The following is an 18,760-nucleotide window of genomic DNA, read 5'->3' as shown; positions in this document are numbered from 1 at the left end:
CTTTTCTTCTAGTTAAACTGTCAAACTTTTGTTGATTGAAAAAAAAAAAGAAAGTTTTTGTGTCTGGAAATGTTTACAAATGAAGTTTCTATTCAAAGAAAAAAGCATTTAATACAATTATGAAGGCAAAGAAGGGAGCATTAAACGATTTGTGACTCACTTCGTCCTGAAAGAAGTTCTTCTTAGTGCTTCATAGTTACTACTACGAGAAATGCAATTTGGAGGTTTTGCCAGGAAAGACACTCTACCTAACACTAATAATTGATTCGCCATATTGTAGGACCACTTATTGATGAACAACAACAGAATTTAAAACCCTACATCAGAATCAATCAAAAAGAATAATCAGGTTTAGGCGAAACTTGTTTTTTTCTAGCAATTGAAGATAAAACTTTCCCCACCACATGACGACTTTTTTTTTAAAAAAATTTTTTGATTGCCATCTGAAGGATATGATAGATGACCATTACTAACTACTTCAATAAACCAAGATCAAGGTACCCTTTGGCCTTAAAAGATCCTGTAAATGCCTGAGCAGAATAGTTCTTAGCAATTAGCATAAACCGTAGATTCTCTTTCACTTGTCAATCTTAAACTTCAATAATCCAAGCAAAGCAAGCTACAGGATAACGATCCTTTTCATGTGTTCTCTAACACAGAACTGCCTTCCTGTCATAGACTTCACTAAGAAAAACTTAGATCCAAGTTCTAGTTTTTGGCCATCTACAAGGCAAGCTGTTGTCCGTGCCCTGGAAGACTATGGCTGTTTTATAGCCCTTTATGATGAAGTCACTTTGGAACTTAATGAAGCTATTTTCCGTGCATCTGAGGAGTTATTTGATCTCCCAACCGAAATCAAAGTCCTAAACACTTCTAATACACCTTCACACGGCTATGTTGGACAAGAGCCTATTATTCCTCTCTATGAAGGTTTAGGCATTGAAAATGCCACTACTCTTGATGGAGTTCAAAAGTTCACCAATCTATTGTGGCCCAATGGAAATCATAGTTTCAGGTATACGTGAATAGTAGATTCTTCATTATTGTTTTGATTTGCATTCGTAGGGTAAAATTACACTAATCATTGTTTCTTTTTTGAACAGTGAAACTGCATTCTCGTACTCGAAGATTGTGGCTGAGTTAGATCAAATTGTGATGAGAATGGTGTCAGAGGCTTATGGTATAGAGAAGAATTATGAAAGTCTCCTTGGGTCGATGTCCTACCTTCTTAGGTTAATCAAGTACCGAAGACCTCATGAAAATGAAAAGAATTTGGGAATTGTCCCTCACACAGACAAGAGCTTCATGTCCATTCTTCAACAAGATCAAGTAAAAGGTCTTGAGATCAAAACTAAGGATGGCGAGTGGATGGTTATTGATCCATCTCCATTCTCTTTCATCGTCATGGCTGGTGATGTATGCATGGTAAGTTGCTCGCCCCACAGAGCTTCATCTTCGGTCCATATTCCTTCAATTTTTTTTTTAAGCAGCAATACCCCATACACGAGAAGTAGTTAGCCAGCTTTTATTAATAATCAAATGTTATTACAGAGAGGGAGACATATATTGAAACCTCCAAAGATACACAAGATGAAACTAAGTAATTCTACATGACGGGTAGGCCATTTTATTTAGGCGGAACACCCCTTTTACAAGTTTAGGCAAATCAGAAAAGCTAGTGAAAATTGAGTTTCTTGTACTACTACAAGCATAATTAGCAAGCAAATCTGCAGGCTTGTTCACTTCTCTATAGGGAAAAAGAAGAAGAAGAAGTGGTATCTCTTATATTGACTAATCTGATTCACATGTTTAATTCTCACACTCACAATCTTATTACAAGTTGTATAAATTTGTCAGATAAATTGAGATTATCCAAATATGTGTGATCCTTTGACCGTTTTTAAGTTGCGTACAACCATACATATATATACAAAGAATCATTTAGCATTTGGAAAGGTTTCTCGAACAATCTGAAAATTATACACGAAAATTTATTTAGGGAGTTGAAATTTCGAATAAATGAAATTAATTAAGTCTGAAAGCTGAATAGCTTGAGGGATAATGCTATGAAAATATTAACAAGACGAGCAGGCTAATAATTGGAATATCAGGTGCTACCACAATTATCGCATTATCAATACCATGACTCTAATCATTGTAGCTTTTATGTTTGAGGGATATTTCACTATCAATTCTATGACTCTAATCATTGAAGTCTTTATGTTCGAGTTTAATTAATCTTTAGAGTTCTTTTTGTGATGTGGATGGCCTAGGCATGGACTAATGGCAGGATTGAACCTCCACACCATCGGGTCATAATGACCGAAAATGCAGAAAGGTATTCACTCGGCCTATTTACATTCATCAGGGACTTGATTGTTCATGTACCGGAAGAACTAGTTGATGATGAGCATCCGCTGCAGTTTAAGCCATTCGATCACTACAAGTATATTGACTACTACTACACTGATGAGGGCAAGCGATCAAAATGTCCCATAAGAGACTACTGTGGTGTTTAAGTTGTCAGCCCTAGGCCTAAGTTGATGAAAATCTGATGGTACTGAGGAATGAACTTAAAGGCGAAGAGGAAGGCTATGTGCTGGCAAATTTAGATAAAGAAGAAATAAAGATTTAGAAAATGAATAACTCTTCCATTTAAGAGTTTGTGTTATATGTGGAGTCAACCTCTTAAGTGTACGTTTAATATCTAAAATCATGAAACAGTCAGTCCCTTAAATACATGCATCATAGCCAGTCATGTTTGGGTCCTATCTTTACTTCTTGCTGAAGCGAAATAGGAAGGCTGAACTTGTTTCATGATCTCCACTTTGCAAATCCAATATCCTTTTGCCATTTGCGAGCTGAATACAATACCAGCTTTTCTGTTATTTCAGGTTGGAGCCAATACTGATTTTAATTAACATCTTCATAAACTTTTACCTGCATGCGATAAGTCATTAATTAATCGAGCAATTTATGTCGCCAAAAGTAATTTCTCAAACCTGGATCAAAGGATCCAAGGTGTAGAGTCTAGTGATTAAGTGCATTAAGGTCATGTCTCTGGCTAAGGAAACTGGCAAAGCAAAATTATCCTGCCAAAACAATTTCATATAAATGGACAACTATATATATATATATATATATATGGGCAAATTACATTTTATTCTCTGTGGTTTAGCATTTTTTTACATAACTCCCCCTATGGTTTCAAAAGCTATACATAACCCCCTCATAACTTGGATTAAAGTGTTAAAGTGATGGAAATAGTTATTCGTAATGGAACTTCTAAAAATGTCGAAATTACCCTTATAAATACATGACACACTAATCCTGTATTATTTTTATATTTTACCATATAACCCCTTATGGTTTAATTTTTTACCATATAACCCCCTTATGGTTTTCAAAATATACAACCCCTCTTGGTTAATAAATAATTTTCAACCTTACATAAGGGTATTTTTGACATTTTAAGTGACTCCGTTACGAATGATCATTCCCGTCACTTTGACACTTCAATCCAAATTATGAGGGGGTTATATATAGTTTTTAAAATCATAGGGGGTTATGTAAAACATGCTAAACATATATATATATATATGTATACCCTTTATCAACTCAATGTTTCTTTGATTCTTTCTGATCCTCTGTGTCGTGTCATCAACGTGAAAGCTCTGCAGTGGCAGTGTGGCACCAGCCCTCAACCGGACCCAGGGCTGGAACGGTTGCTTCTGCAACCGTTTAAGCAACCGTTCTGAGAGGTTATGTACATTTTGCACACAGCATAACTCTGTTTGCACACGATTTAACTTATTTTCAATAATCCATAACTCTAAAACAAAATTTTGTGAGTCCTACACATATTGAAATCTGGATTTTATAATTTTTTTTGGTCAAATCATGATCGTAAACTGGCAGGAACGGTTATTCCTGCCCCTCCTCCCCTCAACCCTAGTAACAAACAGGTTAAGGGTAGGGATATGATTGTCGGTACAACTATTCTGGGACACTTACATCCATTTAAATAAAATATAAGTCCATTGTTTAACAATCTACAATACTCCAAATATAATGTATGCTTAGAACACCTTTTTTACAAGTTCGTACACAGTATTACAAGTTCGTGGAGGTATTTTCATAATGGGCTTCTCTCCACGTCATTGTCGGCCTCAACCAGGAGCTCCTCAAGCTGTAAACGAGGCCACTGATTAAATAATAAATACACCAAGAATGCTGAAGGGGAATTCAAACAAAGGACAAGAACTGACAGAGTTCATGACGTTATGTCATGTGTAAGAACCTAAAGGGTCCTGTGAATATTGACCGAATTATTAATTAATAAATAAAAATTTATTGTGCTAAACTCATTATCAATCAGTTATTTATTGTGCAAAACTACAATTACATATATTATGCTATATCTCACACAATGAGATTAAGCAAATGATAGCACTAATTCTAACCATGGAAAGGAGAAGAACATATGAGAAATTAGTGCCATGAATAAATGAAACACTAAAAGAAAAAGTCTAATTAATTTTTTTCCCACGTTTTCATTCATTACAATTCTTAATACACATCTAATGCAGTTTCAAAAAAGTTGCTATCTCATTTCATCCTAAAATTTTTCCTATTACAATTGAAACTTTAGGAACTATAATTATTACTCCCTATGTCCCATATATTTAATCATGTTTGCGGATATGTGTTTTTTATACATAATACACTCCACCAAAAAGTTTTTTTATTTGTTTCACTTTTAACTTTAATCATGTGCTAGTCAAAATAAAAAGTAGAAAGCAATTCCATCACATTTGTTTTTATGCATCATTAATGAAGGGTATAAGGGAAATTTCAGAATATAAACTAGTTAGAAATATCAAATATGACAAATATTGTGGGACAGTCAAAAAAAGAAAGTATGACACTTTCAAGGGACGGAGGGAGTAGTAACCAAAACATTGGAAACAAAAAAGTGGATTGTCAAAATTGTTGACTAGCAAGAATTTGATTCTAATCATCACGCATTTTTGAATTTTCGATAATGGTCCTACTTTGACTAAAATCAAAGGTTTTGTGCACCATATTTGTTTCGATTGAAACATTCAAGTTTTGCTATGGCTCAAACATTGGTGTCCAAAATTGTATTTCTTCTAATCAAATATCACTTTAGAGATAGAAATCATCAAGTAGTTACACCCTTCTAGCAACAAAACAAAAAAGGAAAAGAATCAAGCAGTTACATCCTCCGACTCTAAAACAAAGAAAAGTTCTGCATTAACCATTATGGGTTATCACAAAGTAGACATCACAGTTTTCTTTAATGCACCCAAAAGATAAAGAAAATGAGCTGTGACATCATACAAAAAACCTAGAAGAAAGACGCAAATATGTACAGCAGAACAGAGCATTCGTTTTTCTCTTTCTTATTTTCTTTACATACAGATAGACACGGTGGGGTGCTCTGGCCAAGGCGACGGTGCAACGGCAACGCATCGGACAAACGTGACTACTGCAGTGGGCCTTTCCCACGCCTGTCTTCATCTTACCCAATTGCCATCAGCTATCGTTCGACAGCTTTCTGATCTTATAAAAGATTATCCTGCAACACTGTCGTGTGCATGAAAATTTAATATTGGAAAGGTGTTAGGCCAGTCGGCACCAGTCCAAGTATTTTAGGTAAGCCAGAACTTGAAGATTACATACTATACATGGATGCTACTACTGAAGAATATATTCTAAAATGATTGACGACTGATGACCAAAAGTATAAGAGAAGGATAATTATTGCTCAGAAGACTCTCAATATGATTCCAAGATAAGATTCCAGTGCAGCTAAATGACATACCATTGTGTTAAGGGCAATTAAGCAGAGCTCTGTCTGGTTGCTTCCGTCGGCAATTAAAGTGCACTGCAATCATATTTGAAGTGAATAAAATATAAATGTGGCAAAATGGTTATAGAGGCAAAGTGGAATAACATCAAGCTTCAATTACTTTTGGCTTTTTTTTTTGTAAGTCATGCTTCATTTACATTGATAGCAAAGAGAACTATTACAATAGTATTCAGAAAAATTACAATTGGATCATGTGACCTGCTTAGTGTAAACCGTTACGTAATACTTGCTTGATGTTTTAGTGAGCTCACATGCACACATACATATATGTATGGATTAATCTTTTCTATACTGATTATATATACATTGTAAAATTTAAATTTGAAATTTAATTTTTATACATAAATCATGAATCTAATGATAATAATATATATACACTGTTACTATATATAAGATTTACCATATATATCCTTGTAAAAATAACCTTAATTAGTGCTAGCAGTATTCCAACACTTGCACTGAAACTGTGAGGTGAGATACTTGTACATCCCGGATAACTAATACCTAAAAGTATATATAATTGGCCTCCACATCCTGGCAAAAAATCGGCACTTGGCGCTGGTCAACGGGTCCCCTGCGTCGGCTACTTGCTTGAGTGCCGCTAAGCTACTTGCACCATTGGCTGGGCGATGGGAAGGAGCACAGCTAAGGCCTTCATGTCACCCTACAGGTCGCGGGGCGCAACAAATACGTGGATGGTGAAACTTACGTAAAATAAATAATTTATATATTAATAAAACATGAAACATCTTTGCTATATATTAATAAAACATTAAACATCTTTATTATACTACCAAAAAATTTTGACACATATGCAAATTTATCCGTCATAAATACATGTATTAGGTTACAATTTCTAGTAAATTATATATTGGGAGAAATATAGTTTTACTTTTTTTTTTTTTGTCTACACAGGGGTGTCCGGGTCAATCCTTACGGGACCCGACTAATCCCCTGCGGCCCGACCAGGCGCCCCAACCCAGCCCAAGCACGATATGTGCGCAGAGGAATCCAGCAGAGCAGAGACTCGAACTTGAGACCTCTCGGTCACCGGTGGGAGGTGCTACCGCTGGACCATTCACGCGGGGGCGGGAGAAATATAGTTCTACACATGCATTGTTTTATTTGGTCCCTAATGTTCACCTAAAGTTTCAACAAAAACATATTTGGTCCCCTAATGTTCAACACATGCACAATTTTAGTCCTTGAAGTTTCAATAAAAATAAATATGGTCCCTAATTTATCTAACTTGAAGAAGATTTAGGATAACCGAAAGGTTTTCTCCAATTACCGAATTTAGGCTTGTGTGTATCAAATTCAACTTAAAAATAAAAAAGAAAAATGGGGCTAACTTTAAACAAAAAGATTATGGACTAAAAACTTGCATGCTAGCATGCCACTAGTTAATGATTCTGGAAAAAAAGATGAAAACAAGATGAAATGTGTTAAACTACAAAGTTGAAACCATTCAAAGTAGCTAACTCATCGATCCAATACTCGTTTTCACTCTCTATCACTACAGTGCTCAAGAGAAAAAACCCTATGCCCTATTTTTTTTGTATAATTTGAAAATTTCTTTTTTTTTTTGTGTTTTCTTGATTAATTAGTTACCCATGATTCACAAATGAGTTATCCTTATTATTTAAATTAAGCTGCTACTTTGCTTTATTTTTTTTTGAAATCCAATTTAACGAATTCATGTGACTAGATTTCATCAAAAATTGAGAAAAATCTGTCAATTGTCCTAAATCTGCATGAAATTAAAAGCATGAGGGACCATATTTGATTTTGCCGAAACTTTATGGACTAAAAGAGCATAGTTGCCAAACATTAGGGACTTATATATATTTTGCCTAATCTTTTGAGACTAAAAGTATTCAATTGTCTTAAATTGAGGACTAAAACTGTATTTCTCCCTTATATATATATAGCCAAAACTATGAAACACTTGAGTGAAAAAAATACCTATCACACCAATGAAGTTTTAATTTAGGGGTTAAACTCGAAGGCCAAGATCCAAAGGGGTTGGATATAGGTCTCACAAGTGTGAGGGTTGATTGTAATTTGAATGAATTGTAATTTGTATTATATATTGATTCCACGATGGTGACTTATGGAGAATCATAGACAAATTTAGTAAATGCAAAACAAAAGAAGTAGTTGAGTGCCAAAAAAGCGCTCACGATGTCGTAACAGTATATATAAACCAAATCCCCTATAGAAACCCACTCAAACACACTAATCATTGCCAAAAGTTGCCCCCATACAATTTCTTAATCGTAATCAATCAACAAAGTAAAACTATGGGTTCCCCAGCACCAAGAAAGCTTCTTGTTGTGGACTTCACAAACGAAGAACTGAAGCCGGGTTCAAGCTCTTGGGCATCGGCATGCAACGATATCCAGCGTGCCCTCGAAAACCACGGCTGCTTTATAGCTTTGTACAACAAAGTTTCTCCCGAACTTGATAAGGCCATCTTTCAAGCAGCTGATGATTTATTTGACCTCCCGACCGAACTCAAAGTCCAAAATATCAATGAAAAACCTTACCACGGCTACATTGGCCAAATTCCCTTTGTTCCACTCCATGAAGGCTTAGGGATTGATTATGCCACCACTCTTGATGGAGTACAAAGCTTCACTAATCTCATGTGGCCCAAAGGAAACAAATCTTTCAGGTGGTTTTTTTTTTTTTTGTCTTTTAACAAGTATCATATATCTATAGTGCTTGGGATAGATAACATTTTAAAGTAAGTACTTTTTCTTTTCAATTTATTTATGTTTGATTTATGATTCTCGTTACCTTCAATTCTAGTTCCTTTTGGTTGCTCTTACCTGTTTTCTTTTGCATCAAAAAATTTTCAGTGAAAGTTCATTTTCATTTGCAAAGACAGTGGCGAAGTTAGATGAAATGGTAATAAAAATGCTGTTCGAAAGCTATGGTGTTGAGAAATACAGCGATTCTCACATAGACTCGACCAGATATCTTCTTCGGTTCCTTAAGTACAGAGCCCCAGAAGCGAATGAGACCACCATGGCTTTTCCTTCTCATACTGATAAGAGCTTTTTGACCATCCTTTATCAGAACCACATTTCTGGCTTGGAAATAAGGACAAGGGATGATGAATGGATCAAAGTTGATTTTCCTCAAAAATCCTTTGTTGTGATGGCCGGGGATGCCTGCCAGGTTTGATAATTGCGAACAAGTCATTTGCTAAAATGCATGAGCCATATATTTATTGCATTAAGATCACAATAGGACAAAATGGGAAGATAAATAAATAATTTTGTCTCTCAACCATGAAAATTGATTTACTCACAAGTTCTGGGGAACAAAGTGAACACTATGCATAAGAGCTTGAGCTTATGTTGCTTACAAAGTGTGACAGTAGAAAGGTTTTTTGTTGCATGAATCAAACTAGAGACACTTCTTTGTGCTTATTACTAAGCTGGATTCTTCTAATTTTTTGCTCTGAGGGCAGAGAATAAGAAGTGAGCCTGGTTTAATTTGTTTGCAAATGTTCACATTGTCATTGCCAAAGTATCCTGAATTTAAGGTGTTGGTGATGTGTTATTAGTATTTCTATTGTGGGTCCACTCCCTCTTTTGTGTGTCTATTCAATGGCTTTGGGATACAGGATAGAAAAGGCCTAATATTAAAGAAAAGTAGACATTCACTTAGCTAGACAAGTCAAAGAAATCTAATACCGTTGTGTAAACTGAAAATTTTCACTCCCTAGTGTCAACAAATTAATTTGCAGATATGCCAAACACACAAAAATCACACGTATAGTAGGTTTGAATTTTATACTTGACAGTTGTGGGTGAAAAAAGCGTAGGAAGAAGTGGAAGTATTAAAAAAACAATTCAGCGTTTGCATGTCAAAGTAAACGTGTAAATTCTAACGTTTTCGGCCTTGGATTAGGCTTGGAGTAATGATAGTGTGCTTTCTTCCAACCACAAAGTAACCATGGACGCCAATGGAAAAGAAACAAGGTACACTATAGCCTTATTCTCATTCCTCAGCAAGATGGTGCAAGTACCAGAAGAACTAGTTAATGATGAAAAGCCACTGCAGTTCAAACCATTTGTCCATATAGATTTGCTCAACTTTTACGCCACTGACCAAGGACGGAAATCACAAAACATCCTCAAAGATTTCTGTGGCGTTTGAAGAAGGTCTATGTTGTGGTAGTGCCATTTCAATTGTATGTATGTGAACATCCTAAAGTTGATGTACTAAATAATTGCTACGTCTATGAGTTCTTGGCTCATTTACCCAAGAGGGTCACATCTGTAGCGTTTGGTTGATGGTCATGTATTTCCTGTAAGAAGTTTTATTCTGGTTTCATATCCACAAGTCTGATTAATGTATGGTCCTGAAAAGATGATTGTAGTAACCTATATCTTGTATGAGATCTGTGCATGCATGATTATAAGAATCAGAATCAGAATATTTGTTTGATGCTGTGATTTTAGAATTGACATGTTTTGAAATTTTTGACAGCTTCGTCATTCATCTCCACCAGAGAAGTAGAAGCCTAAATTCTTGGTACCATTTTACTCGAAGTGCACTTGTTTTAAAAAAAAAAAATCCAAAATCAACTCGCGTTGCCGTATGCAATTGAAATGCAGAGTCAAGTGGGCAACTTGAAATTTTTCTTAGATAATGACTGAAATAACGTGTCAACTTTTTAATGTTAGAGATGCAGATTACATAGCATAGTTGACTACCTTCATTAATTATTGGGTTGCAATTTATATTTATAGAGAGCATACCTACCTCAATCATTTCCATCCAATAATTTCTTTAATATATCTTATCATTTGAGCCGACTTACACAAATCGACAATTAGTCTATATCTACAAGCAAGAGGTCTTCTGTTACACATAGAAGTGTAACACTTCTATTACACACTCTAAAATAGTGAAATAATGACATTTGTCAATTTTTAAAGTTGTCAAATATGGCTTCTTGTTAAGTTTTGCTTTTACTAACTCAAGCAACTATCAGTCCTTAATCCACTAATGAAGACCAATGTTTTGAAAACTGGATCAAATTGGCCAGTTCGACTGGTCAAACCACAAATCGGCCAATGTCTTCAATCGGTTCAATAATTGATCCAAAAGGTTAATTAAATCGGTCAAAAACCGATTGGACCGATAAAACAGGTAAGACTGCAGGGCGATTCAATTGGAGTTTCTTACTTTTTTATTTTTTAGAATAAATATTTCAGCTTTATTCACATTATTTGATATTAAAAAATAAATAATTAAACCTTTGAATCGGGTTGAATTGATCAAACCACAAACCAAAAACTCTTCCAGTTCATTTTTGTTTAAAAACATTGATGAAGATCTTATCCTTTATCGATCCAAAGAAAGCACAATAGTCAAACGATCAAAACAAGAGCAAACTGGGGTTCTTCCCCTTTCGCTTCCCACGCCTTCTTGCTATTCTCTAACAAATGAATTAATCCTTCTCATCAAAAGCTGCATAGCTTCAGTTTTGAAATAATTTCTTGTGAGATCTTATTATGAGAGAGCAGAGGGAGATTTCCATTAGAGAGAAGAGGGATTTGGGGTTTTCACTTATTCATCAATATAGTTATGAAGTTGGGTTTGGGGATTTGGAAGAAAAGAGGGACAAGAAACTTTTGTGGATGGAGAAGAAAACTAATGGTCACCTGGGTTAAAAGAAGCTGAAAACAAGTTTTATTTGTTAGTTTAAGGAGGATGACAAATGTCACTATATATATTTGGGTGTGTATAAGGACTGTTACACTTTTGGGTGTAACATAAAGATCCGTAGCCAAATCTACGACAGTCCCGGAGAAATCATTAATAGCTCAGGTTAAACCAGTAAAGTGTCCAAATCAAAGGAGGACAAATAATAGAGTAAGTTTTATGTAAATATGGCTGGGAGAATATGCATTTCGAGGTACTCCTAAGGGCACTGGTTAGAAAAGCTATTTTAGAAAAAATGAAAAATAGATCAATTGATTAGATGCAAAGGAATAATATAAGCGAGTGCGTCTGTATTTGAAAACACGGGGTGTCATTGAGAACATAAAGAAAGCATTTAAATATTTTTTGTTAAGGCATAAAAAAGGAACCATTAAATGTGTTATTTTAATACTCAGTTCATCCCGAAAGATTTTATCATTAATTGCAATGAGGAAAGAGGATTTTTAAGTTTATGTTCAACCACATAGTAATCAATCATGAATAAAATCTAGTGATTAGGGGAGGAGTTTTAGATCTTTTCCCACAATCAGGTATAGGATTTGAATCCTGAATCTGATAGTTGGGAGTGGAAAGGGTAGATCTGGCAATTAGGGATGGAAAAGGTATGGGAAGAAATGAGAGGTAGAAAAAAGAATCATGAATAAAATGCTTACACGCATTGAACGTACTTAACATTAATTAGTCATTGCCTACAAATTGCTCTTGAATGACTAAAAGTAAAACATCTGCAAGTAGCAAAAAGACAATAATGCCCTTATTGGAGGAAGATTGTCACGAGCCTTTTTCTTGTTCATTTTTTCTACTTTTTTTTCCCTAAATACGTTTACTTTCTCTTTTCTCCTTTTCCGGTCCTATGGCGACGTACAAATTTTGACAACAATGTGCTAATAAACTTCTTCTCATGATCAAATATATACTGTTATTCTTTATGAAAAACATTCTCTATTCTATTAACACAACCATATTATGCATTATTAGTTAATAGATATAGAAACTAAATATTTATTAAAATGATTTCAATCTCGTTTTTCTTCTTTCTTTCTTCTTTATTCTTATTAACTTCTTTTCACACCCAATTATATGTATCTAATATTATTTTTCCAATGAAAAATGATTAACTATCTTAAATATCATAATGAATTCAAAATGTATGGACAGTGAAATAATTTATGTACATTTTATGTTTATTAACAACTGCTTAATGTTTTAACTGATACTATTTAAACTACTCAAATCATTTATACTTAAATTAGATTTACTAAATATATGCTTTTTGATAAGTAAATAACTATGTATTTAATTGTAAACATGACAAGAAATTATTGTCATCAGAATAGGATTGGAAGCCAGATAAATGAATTTAAACATAATGAAAAATAAAATAAAATGGGTTATGTGACATTTTTCACCAATGAGAGCATGATTGTCTTTTCGCTGCGCACATACATTTGATTGTCAGCCATAGAAGACAATTTATAGGTTTATTTGCAAAATAAAGATTTTATTAAAAGCGAGTCCATGACAAATAGACTCGATACCAAATTGTTGGATTGTAGTGGGCTCTAATAGCAAATTAATGGATTAAATCCACTAATAATGGAGCCAAACTAACAATTTTATTACATTCTCAGTGTATATAATAACATCACAAAATAAACTTATACTAGACACTATTAAATTAAACCTCATCTTGAGAACATTTGATCTAATTTTATCAAAGTCTCACTCTTGAGATATCTATTCAAATACTCATTTAACAACTAAGCTCGTTAATTTAGTAGTCAAAACTTCCCATGTTCATGTTGCAAAAATAGACCTCTACCAATTCTTTTGACAAACTACTACGATAATGAAGAAAGAAACAAAATCCTAGGAAATGTAAATTCATAAACGAATGTGGCCCAGATGTTGCCATAAGTTAGTGATGACTTTAACAGTGAACACAAAATTTTAGATTGTATAAATAAGCGAATGGAGTCTAAAAAAAAAATAAGGAAAGGTGTGTCAAAAAAAAGTTCATCCTAAGTGGAATTTAACAACATAAGGATCTGTATACAAATGTAATGTCTATCTGAAATAGGAACGACAAAAGGATCTGTATTCAAATGGAATGTCTCACATGATACTTGTTTTATACAAATAACACGATATGAAATTGGAATGCAAAGAACTAAAATGAGAATTGCCCGTTTGGTAAAGAAGGCTTTCCCATTACAAGTTTACTACTATTGCCACACAGCACACAGAAAATAATAATACTAATAATAATAATAAGTTGACAACCGATGATGGCATCATCCATTGAGTAAATGAATAATGGTACTTTTTCACTTTGAAGCAGCATCTGCTGCCCTAGCTAGGATGATTTGAAGAATTCTAAAAAGTTCCTCAGTCTCTGGTATAATACCGTGAATAGCTTTGTCCGAGGAAAACCTTTCAGCCCATCCCACTAGAGCAGGTGTCTTGGATTCATCAAGAAAATTCACATCTAACTGAATTCCCCAAGCCTTTAGCCAGCCCAAGTAGCAGCCCAGAACGATATCAAGAAAACCTATTGTTTCTCCACCAAAGAAGCACTTCCCTTTGCTGGCCTTCACGAATACATCCTCAAAGAGTTTTAGACCTTCAAATATTTTCTCCACCAATGCTGTTTTTGACTCCTCGTCTTTTGCAGTTGTAAGCTCCTTGAAAAATGGAATCCACTGCATGCCAATTAAACACATTAGTAACGGAACAGGGACAGGCAGGAATAACGGCCAGTGAAAACGCTATATATATATAGTAATTATCACAAGCTAATTTTACAATTTTATATAATAATTGTTCATGGAGACCCAATTATGAAGTTATATCAAAATTACACGACATTATCTGAATCTTACATTTAAATACTTTTTGTGTTGGTGGACAAATTTTAGCTACCAAATTATGCATGCTTTCAGTACATCGCTGTGCCCTTAGTCCATCACTGAAACCTGCTACTTCACATGCACAGTGTTGAATAAAGATATAGAATTAGGGGTAGAAACGTTTGTAGTACAAACCATTCATGAAATGTTAATCACCTTGATTGCATTAAAAAAAAAATTTTGCAGTCGAGATCACAAGATGCACATCGATTTTAATACCATGTGTGGGACTAATATAGAAAAAGGTATTCTATATTTATATTATGTTCGAATAGATTTACATTTTGAACAAACAGGTTTATTATTGAAATGTACGAACTAGCAACCATCCCTACCCCCATCCCCGAGGATATGCTAGTGCCTTGTCAAGTGGAAAAAGATTGATCAAGCAGCAAATGGTATATTAGTACCTTGTCATCAATGTAAGCTGCCCAAAAGCGGGCTATGGCACGGTCGTAGGGATCAGAAGGAAGGATAGAGGGACCATCAAACCAGAACTCATCAATGTACTGCACAATCACCAGTGAGTCACATATGGGCTTATCACCATGGAGGAGTACTGGGATGTTCTTGTGAACAGGATTAGATTTAAGAAGGAGCTCACTTTTTTCTCTCATATTCTGTGGGATGAATTCATAGTCTATCGATTTTAGATTGAGGGCAAACTGAACCCGGTTCACGTATTGGCTTGCAGGAGCACCAAGAAGCTTTACATCATTTGTTGGCATTGCTAAACCTGAGCTTAAATCCGTTGAAGACAAAGCTGAAAACTTCTTAAAGTGGATACATGCGATATTCTTGCGGGTTATTAGTTGTATTTATAGATGAAAGCTTGGAAGATAGGCCTCTGTTAAGTGTGAACAAGTAATACAAGCTGATAAATGGCAAGTTCTTGAAATATTGCAAATTTCGAAATGTTCATTGAACGAAATATTGCTGAGAAATGGAAAATTCAACGGTTAATTAAGGGATGGATTTAAGTTTTAACTTACACCAAGAAACTTCAGGCCATTTCAATTCACAAGTCACTATAACGAGTTAAAGTTCAGTAGTTCTTTTTAGTTTGGATGTAGGGTGTTATGTGATAGGATTATTGAATAAGATGATGTGGTAAGAGATTTAATTATTTATGGAATTCTTTTTTTTCTTTTCAATGTTAAGTAGAGCTAGAAGGCTATTTGGTGAGAAAGAATGCAAGCCTTTGATGACTAATGAAATGATGTAGCGATAAAATAATGAATCCATGTAGCAATAATCTAATAGTCTATTGAGGGATAATGGGGAGAGAGAGCAAGAGGCTAATGGAGAGAAGTCTAATCCATATGCATATGTCATTTGGATTTTGGTGTCAAAACAAAGATGTTTACTAGTTATAAATTCCTTTAAAACCTGCAAATTAGGTTCCCTGTCCATTTTTCTGTGTTGTTAATTATGCTTTTGTTGTCATACAAGATGCTTCTTAGCGGAATGGAGAAATCGACAAGCAAAAGAACATGACAAGGTGCCAAATATAAGGCTAGTTGGGGGGAAAAAACATGACAAGGTGGGACAGAGTAGTGGCATGAATGAAGAAGAAAACAAAGAAAAAAGTGAAAGCTAGTATTTTAGGCTTTTTAGAGATAACGACTCGATTAGTTATTGATTCTCTAATAGTGACAACTTGATTTATTTATTTATTTTTATTTTATCTTGACAATCAATAGTAAATATTATAACCAATTCCACGTCTTCTTTCGTTCTATCCTCTTAAATTATATCAATCATTATGAATCTTTTATTGTCCCAAATTTTTATCAATCCTCTACCCCGAAAACTAATTTTGGACAAAAAATAATTAACATAATCGTGGAGGAGGCTGGGTTGCGTAGTAATGTGAGAGAAATTGCAAGTACGAGATTCTAGATTCAAAACTTTCCTTTTGTATAAAAATAAAAAGTTTAAAAGAAAATAGCATCTGCAGTCATTAAGTATTAGCGCTGATCAAAACCGAAGAAGGATTTGGACAAATGTCAGATCCATGAAGGAAAAAACAACAGTATCTTTTAGCCTTTTTCTGGGCAAAACTCTGTTGAATTTACATGCAACAAAATTATGTCAATACATGATCATGGTACCAGAGCTAGACAGAATTAAACAATTATAAAGAAGTATGGGTAAGTTAGGAAATATCAACTGGTCACTAGAATGCCGAAGTTAAAATTGTTCGAAGTTAAACGGATTTTTTTACAATAAATAATTGTGAAGAAAGGATCCGAAATTGGGGTTTTAATTCCTTTAGTGTGCCATACAATATAGTTTTCATTCCCAATGTTTGACTTATGTGCTAAACTAGTCTAAAATTTTTTGATAAAAAAAATGTTGTGAAAATTTGTATTTTAGGCAAATTTAGGATTATTGACCAAAATTAAACAATGACTAGTGGTAAAAATCAAATTGCCATCAATCTATAGTTTGGACTTTGAATTTTTTTTGTTCCCAGTGTTTGGACTTCAAATTCTTATAATTCGTTAAATTTCAAATATTGTGGTCAAGGGCCATATGATGAAATGAGATTAGAAGTAGATTGAAATCGTGTTAGATGTGTGCTACTAATGCTAATAATTAAAATCATTGAAAAGCTAATTAAACTTCTTTTACTTCTTTTTCATGTTTTTGTTTATTTACTCTTGCCACTGATTTCTCATATGTTTCTTCTCTCTTGCAAAGTTGGTCTCAAGTTAGTGAGATTATCATTGGCTGCTACAGTGTACTATATTTTTTGTACTATATTTGGTGGGCTAGAAATCGGAAGATATTCAATAGTATGTATCAAAATTGTGATCAAATTGTGCAAATGATTATTTCAGAGATCCATACTATGGCTATGAACTGGAAGGGTGTAAGGAAAAGCAAGGAGAACTGGGAACTTAGCTTAACTTGGAGCTTTGACCAGTGTATCTTTAGTTGATGTGTTGCATATAGAATTCTAATATATTGATTGTATAGTTTCTTATGAATTGTTTTGCAGGGACTAGTAACTCTACGAGCCCTTGGTATATGTGTTTATTGCTATATCAACAAAATTTCTTTTCAAAAAAAATAATTAGTTTAAAATTTTATCATTGCAATATTAGATTTTGATAGAAACAAACGACAAGAATTAAAGAAAAGGATTTTTTTTTTTCAAAAATTGCTAAAAGCTTTTTATATTAGTACTTAGTTTGACTAGTTATTTTAGTCACACTTCTTAATTACAACCATTTGAAGCCTACATCAAAATAATCATGCAAGAATTGGTCTAATAGTGGTTAGAATAAAGTTACATATAAAATCACAATTCTCCTTTACCTTTCACTAATTCTTAGTTTATCTAGTAATATCTATATACTATTACTCAATTGTAACTAATTTAACAAAGAGATGCTCTATAAATTAAAGGATAGCATTGTGTCGATATAAAGTGCTTCTAGCAGTTTTTATAGAGATTAGGGAACACATTTGCCATATTATATATTTGATTTAAGTTACATTTAATGTCATTTAAAATTTTAATTGTAAGTTCTAAGGGACCTTGTTGATCTTAACTCCAAACTCTACTGATAAAACATGCAAAGTTAAACTTTTCAATAACACCAATTTGATTTTTATTGTTACTGACTCTGAGTTTTCATTCGTTGCCTTATAGTTGCTCAAAATCAGAACCTTTGAAGCAAAAAAATTAGAGACCAATTTAGCACACAAGCTAAACATTGAGATCAAAATTATATTTTTCCCTAAAATTTATAGGCAAATTGCAGTTTACCCTGAAGAAAGTAGCCATTATGATCACTTTACACGTTATACTTCTTTTAATTCAGAGACCAATATGAACGACAATAGTAACTTAAATGGGAAAATCCTAGGTGCAATAATCGACAAGTCGCTATATATTAACCAACTTTTTACTATGAATATTGCTTGTCAACTACATATAAGCACAGTATACGAATTAACAAGTTACTAGCCATTTCTGAAGTTATGAAGTTTCGTTTTGGCAAGAGAAGTTTTGAAGTAATTTCATTAACGTGTTACCTTTTCCCAATCTCTAACACCAGTTAGTCCGCGGGGTACATAGTGAAGAAAGCTGCAACTTAACCAGTTATTTTGGAACACTACTTCCATTATTGCAGAAAGCCAACCAACATCTACTCTGAACATTTTTTGAAACGACATTTCTAATGTTCGATCG

At 34.0% G+C, this 18,760-nt stretch overlaps 3 protein-coding genes across 3 annotated transcripts; 2 read left to right on the top strand and 1 right to left on the bottom strand.

Moving 5' to 3' along the window:
* The first annotated feature begins 459 nt into the window (after positions 1-459).
* LOC113766175 (probable 2-oxoglutarate-dependent dioxygenase AOP1) lies at positions 460-2,519 on the top strand. The gene is made up of 4 exons (XM_027310391.1): positions 460-522; positions 660-1,015; positions 1,104-1,425; positions 2,274-2,519. Exons 1-4 carry the CDS (start codon positions 460-462, stop codon positions 2,517-2,519), a joined length of 987 nt encoding a protein of 328 aa, XP_027166192.1.
* A 5,680-nt stretch (positions 2,520-8,199) lies between these two features.
* Positions 8,200-10,069, top strand: LOC113764654 (probable 2-oxoglutarate-dependent dioxygenase AOP1). Its single transcript, XM_027308622.1, has 3 exons — positions 8,200-8,573; positions 8,761-9,082; positions 9,821-10,069. The coding sequence occupies exons 1-3, from the start codon at positions 8,200-8,202 to the stop codon at positions 10,067-10,069; spliced, it is 945 nt and encodes a 314-aa protein (XP_027164423.1).
* A 3,902-nt stretch (positions 10,070-13,971) lies between these two features.
* Positions 13,972-15,281, bottom strand: LOC113764657 (glutathione S-transferase U17-like). Its single transcript, XM_027308626.1, has 2 exons — positions 14,964-15,281; positions 13,972-14,346 (listed from the first exon to the last, which is right to left on the bottom strand). Exons 1-2 carry the CDS (start codon positions 15,279-15,281, stop codon positions 13,972-13,974), a joined length of 693 nt encoding a protein of 230 aa, XP_027164427.1.
* Positions 15,282-18,760: the final 3,479 nt, after the last annotated feature.

This window comes from Coffea eugenioides, chromosome 3, assembly GCF_003713205.1.
Source record: "Coffea eugenioides isolate CCC68of chromosome 3, Ceug_1.0, whole genome shotgun sequence".
Lineage (NCBI taxonomy): Eukaryota > Viridiplantae > Streptophyta > Magnoliopsida > Gentianales > Rubiaceae > Coffea > Coffea eugenioides.
This window is presented reverse-complemented; position numbering and strand designations above follow the sequence as displayed.

Coding starts and splice junctions, on each gene's coding strand:
- LOC113764657 (XM_027308626.1), bottom strand. CDS start 15,281: ATGCCAACAAATGATGTAAAGCTTCTTGGTGCTCCTGCAAGCCAATAC. Junction 14,347..14,963: donor CAGCTTACATTGATGACAAG/GTACTAATATAC, acceptor ATTGGCATGCAG/TGGATTCCATTTTTCAAGGA.
- LOC113764654 (XM_027308622.1), top strand. CDS start 8,200: ATGGGTTCCCCAGCACCAAGAAAGCTTCTTGTTGTGGACTTCACAAAC. Junction 8,574..8,760: donor AAAGGAAACAAATCTTTCAG/GTGGTTTTTTTT, acceptor AAAAATTTTCAG/TGAAAGTTCATTTTCATTTG. Junction 9,083..9,820: donor TGGCCGGGGATGCCTGCCAG/GTTTGATAATTG, acceptor GCCTTGGATTAG/GCTTGGAGTAATGATAGTGT.
- LOC113766175 (XM_027310391.1), top strand. CDS start 460: ATGACCATTACTAACTACTTCAATAAACCAAGATCAAGGTACCCTTTG. Junction 523..659: donor CTTTGGCCTTAAAAGATCCT/GTAAATGCCTGA, acceptor TCTCTAACACAG/AACTGCCTTCCTGTCATAGA. Junction 1,426..2,273: donor TGGCTGGTGATGTATGCATG/GTAAGTTGCTCG, acceptor TGGATGGCCTAG/GCATGGACTAATGGCAGGAT.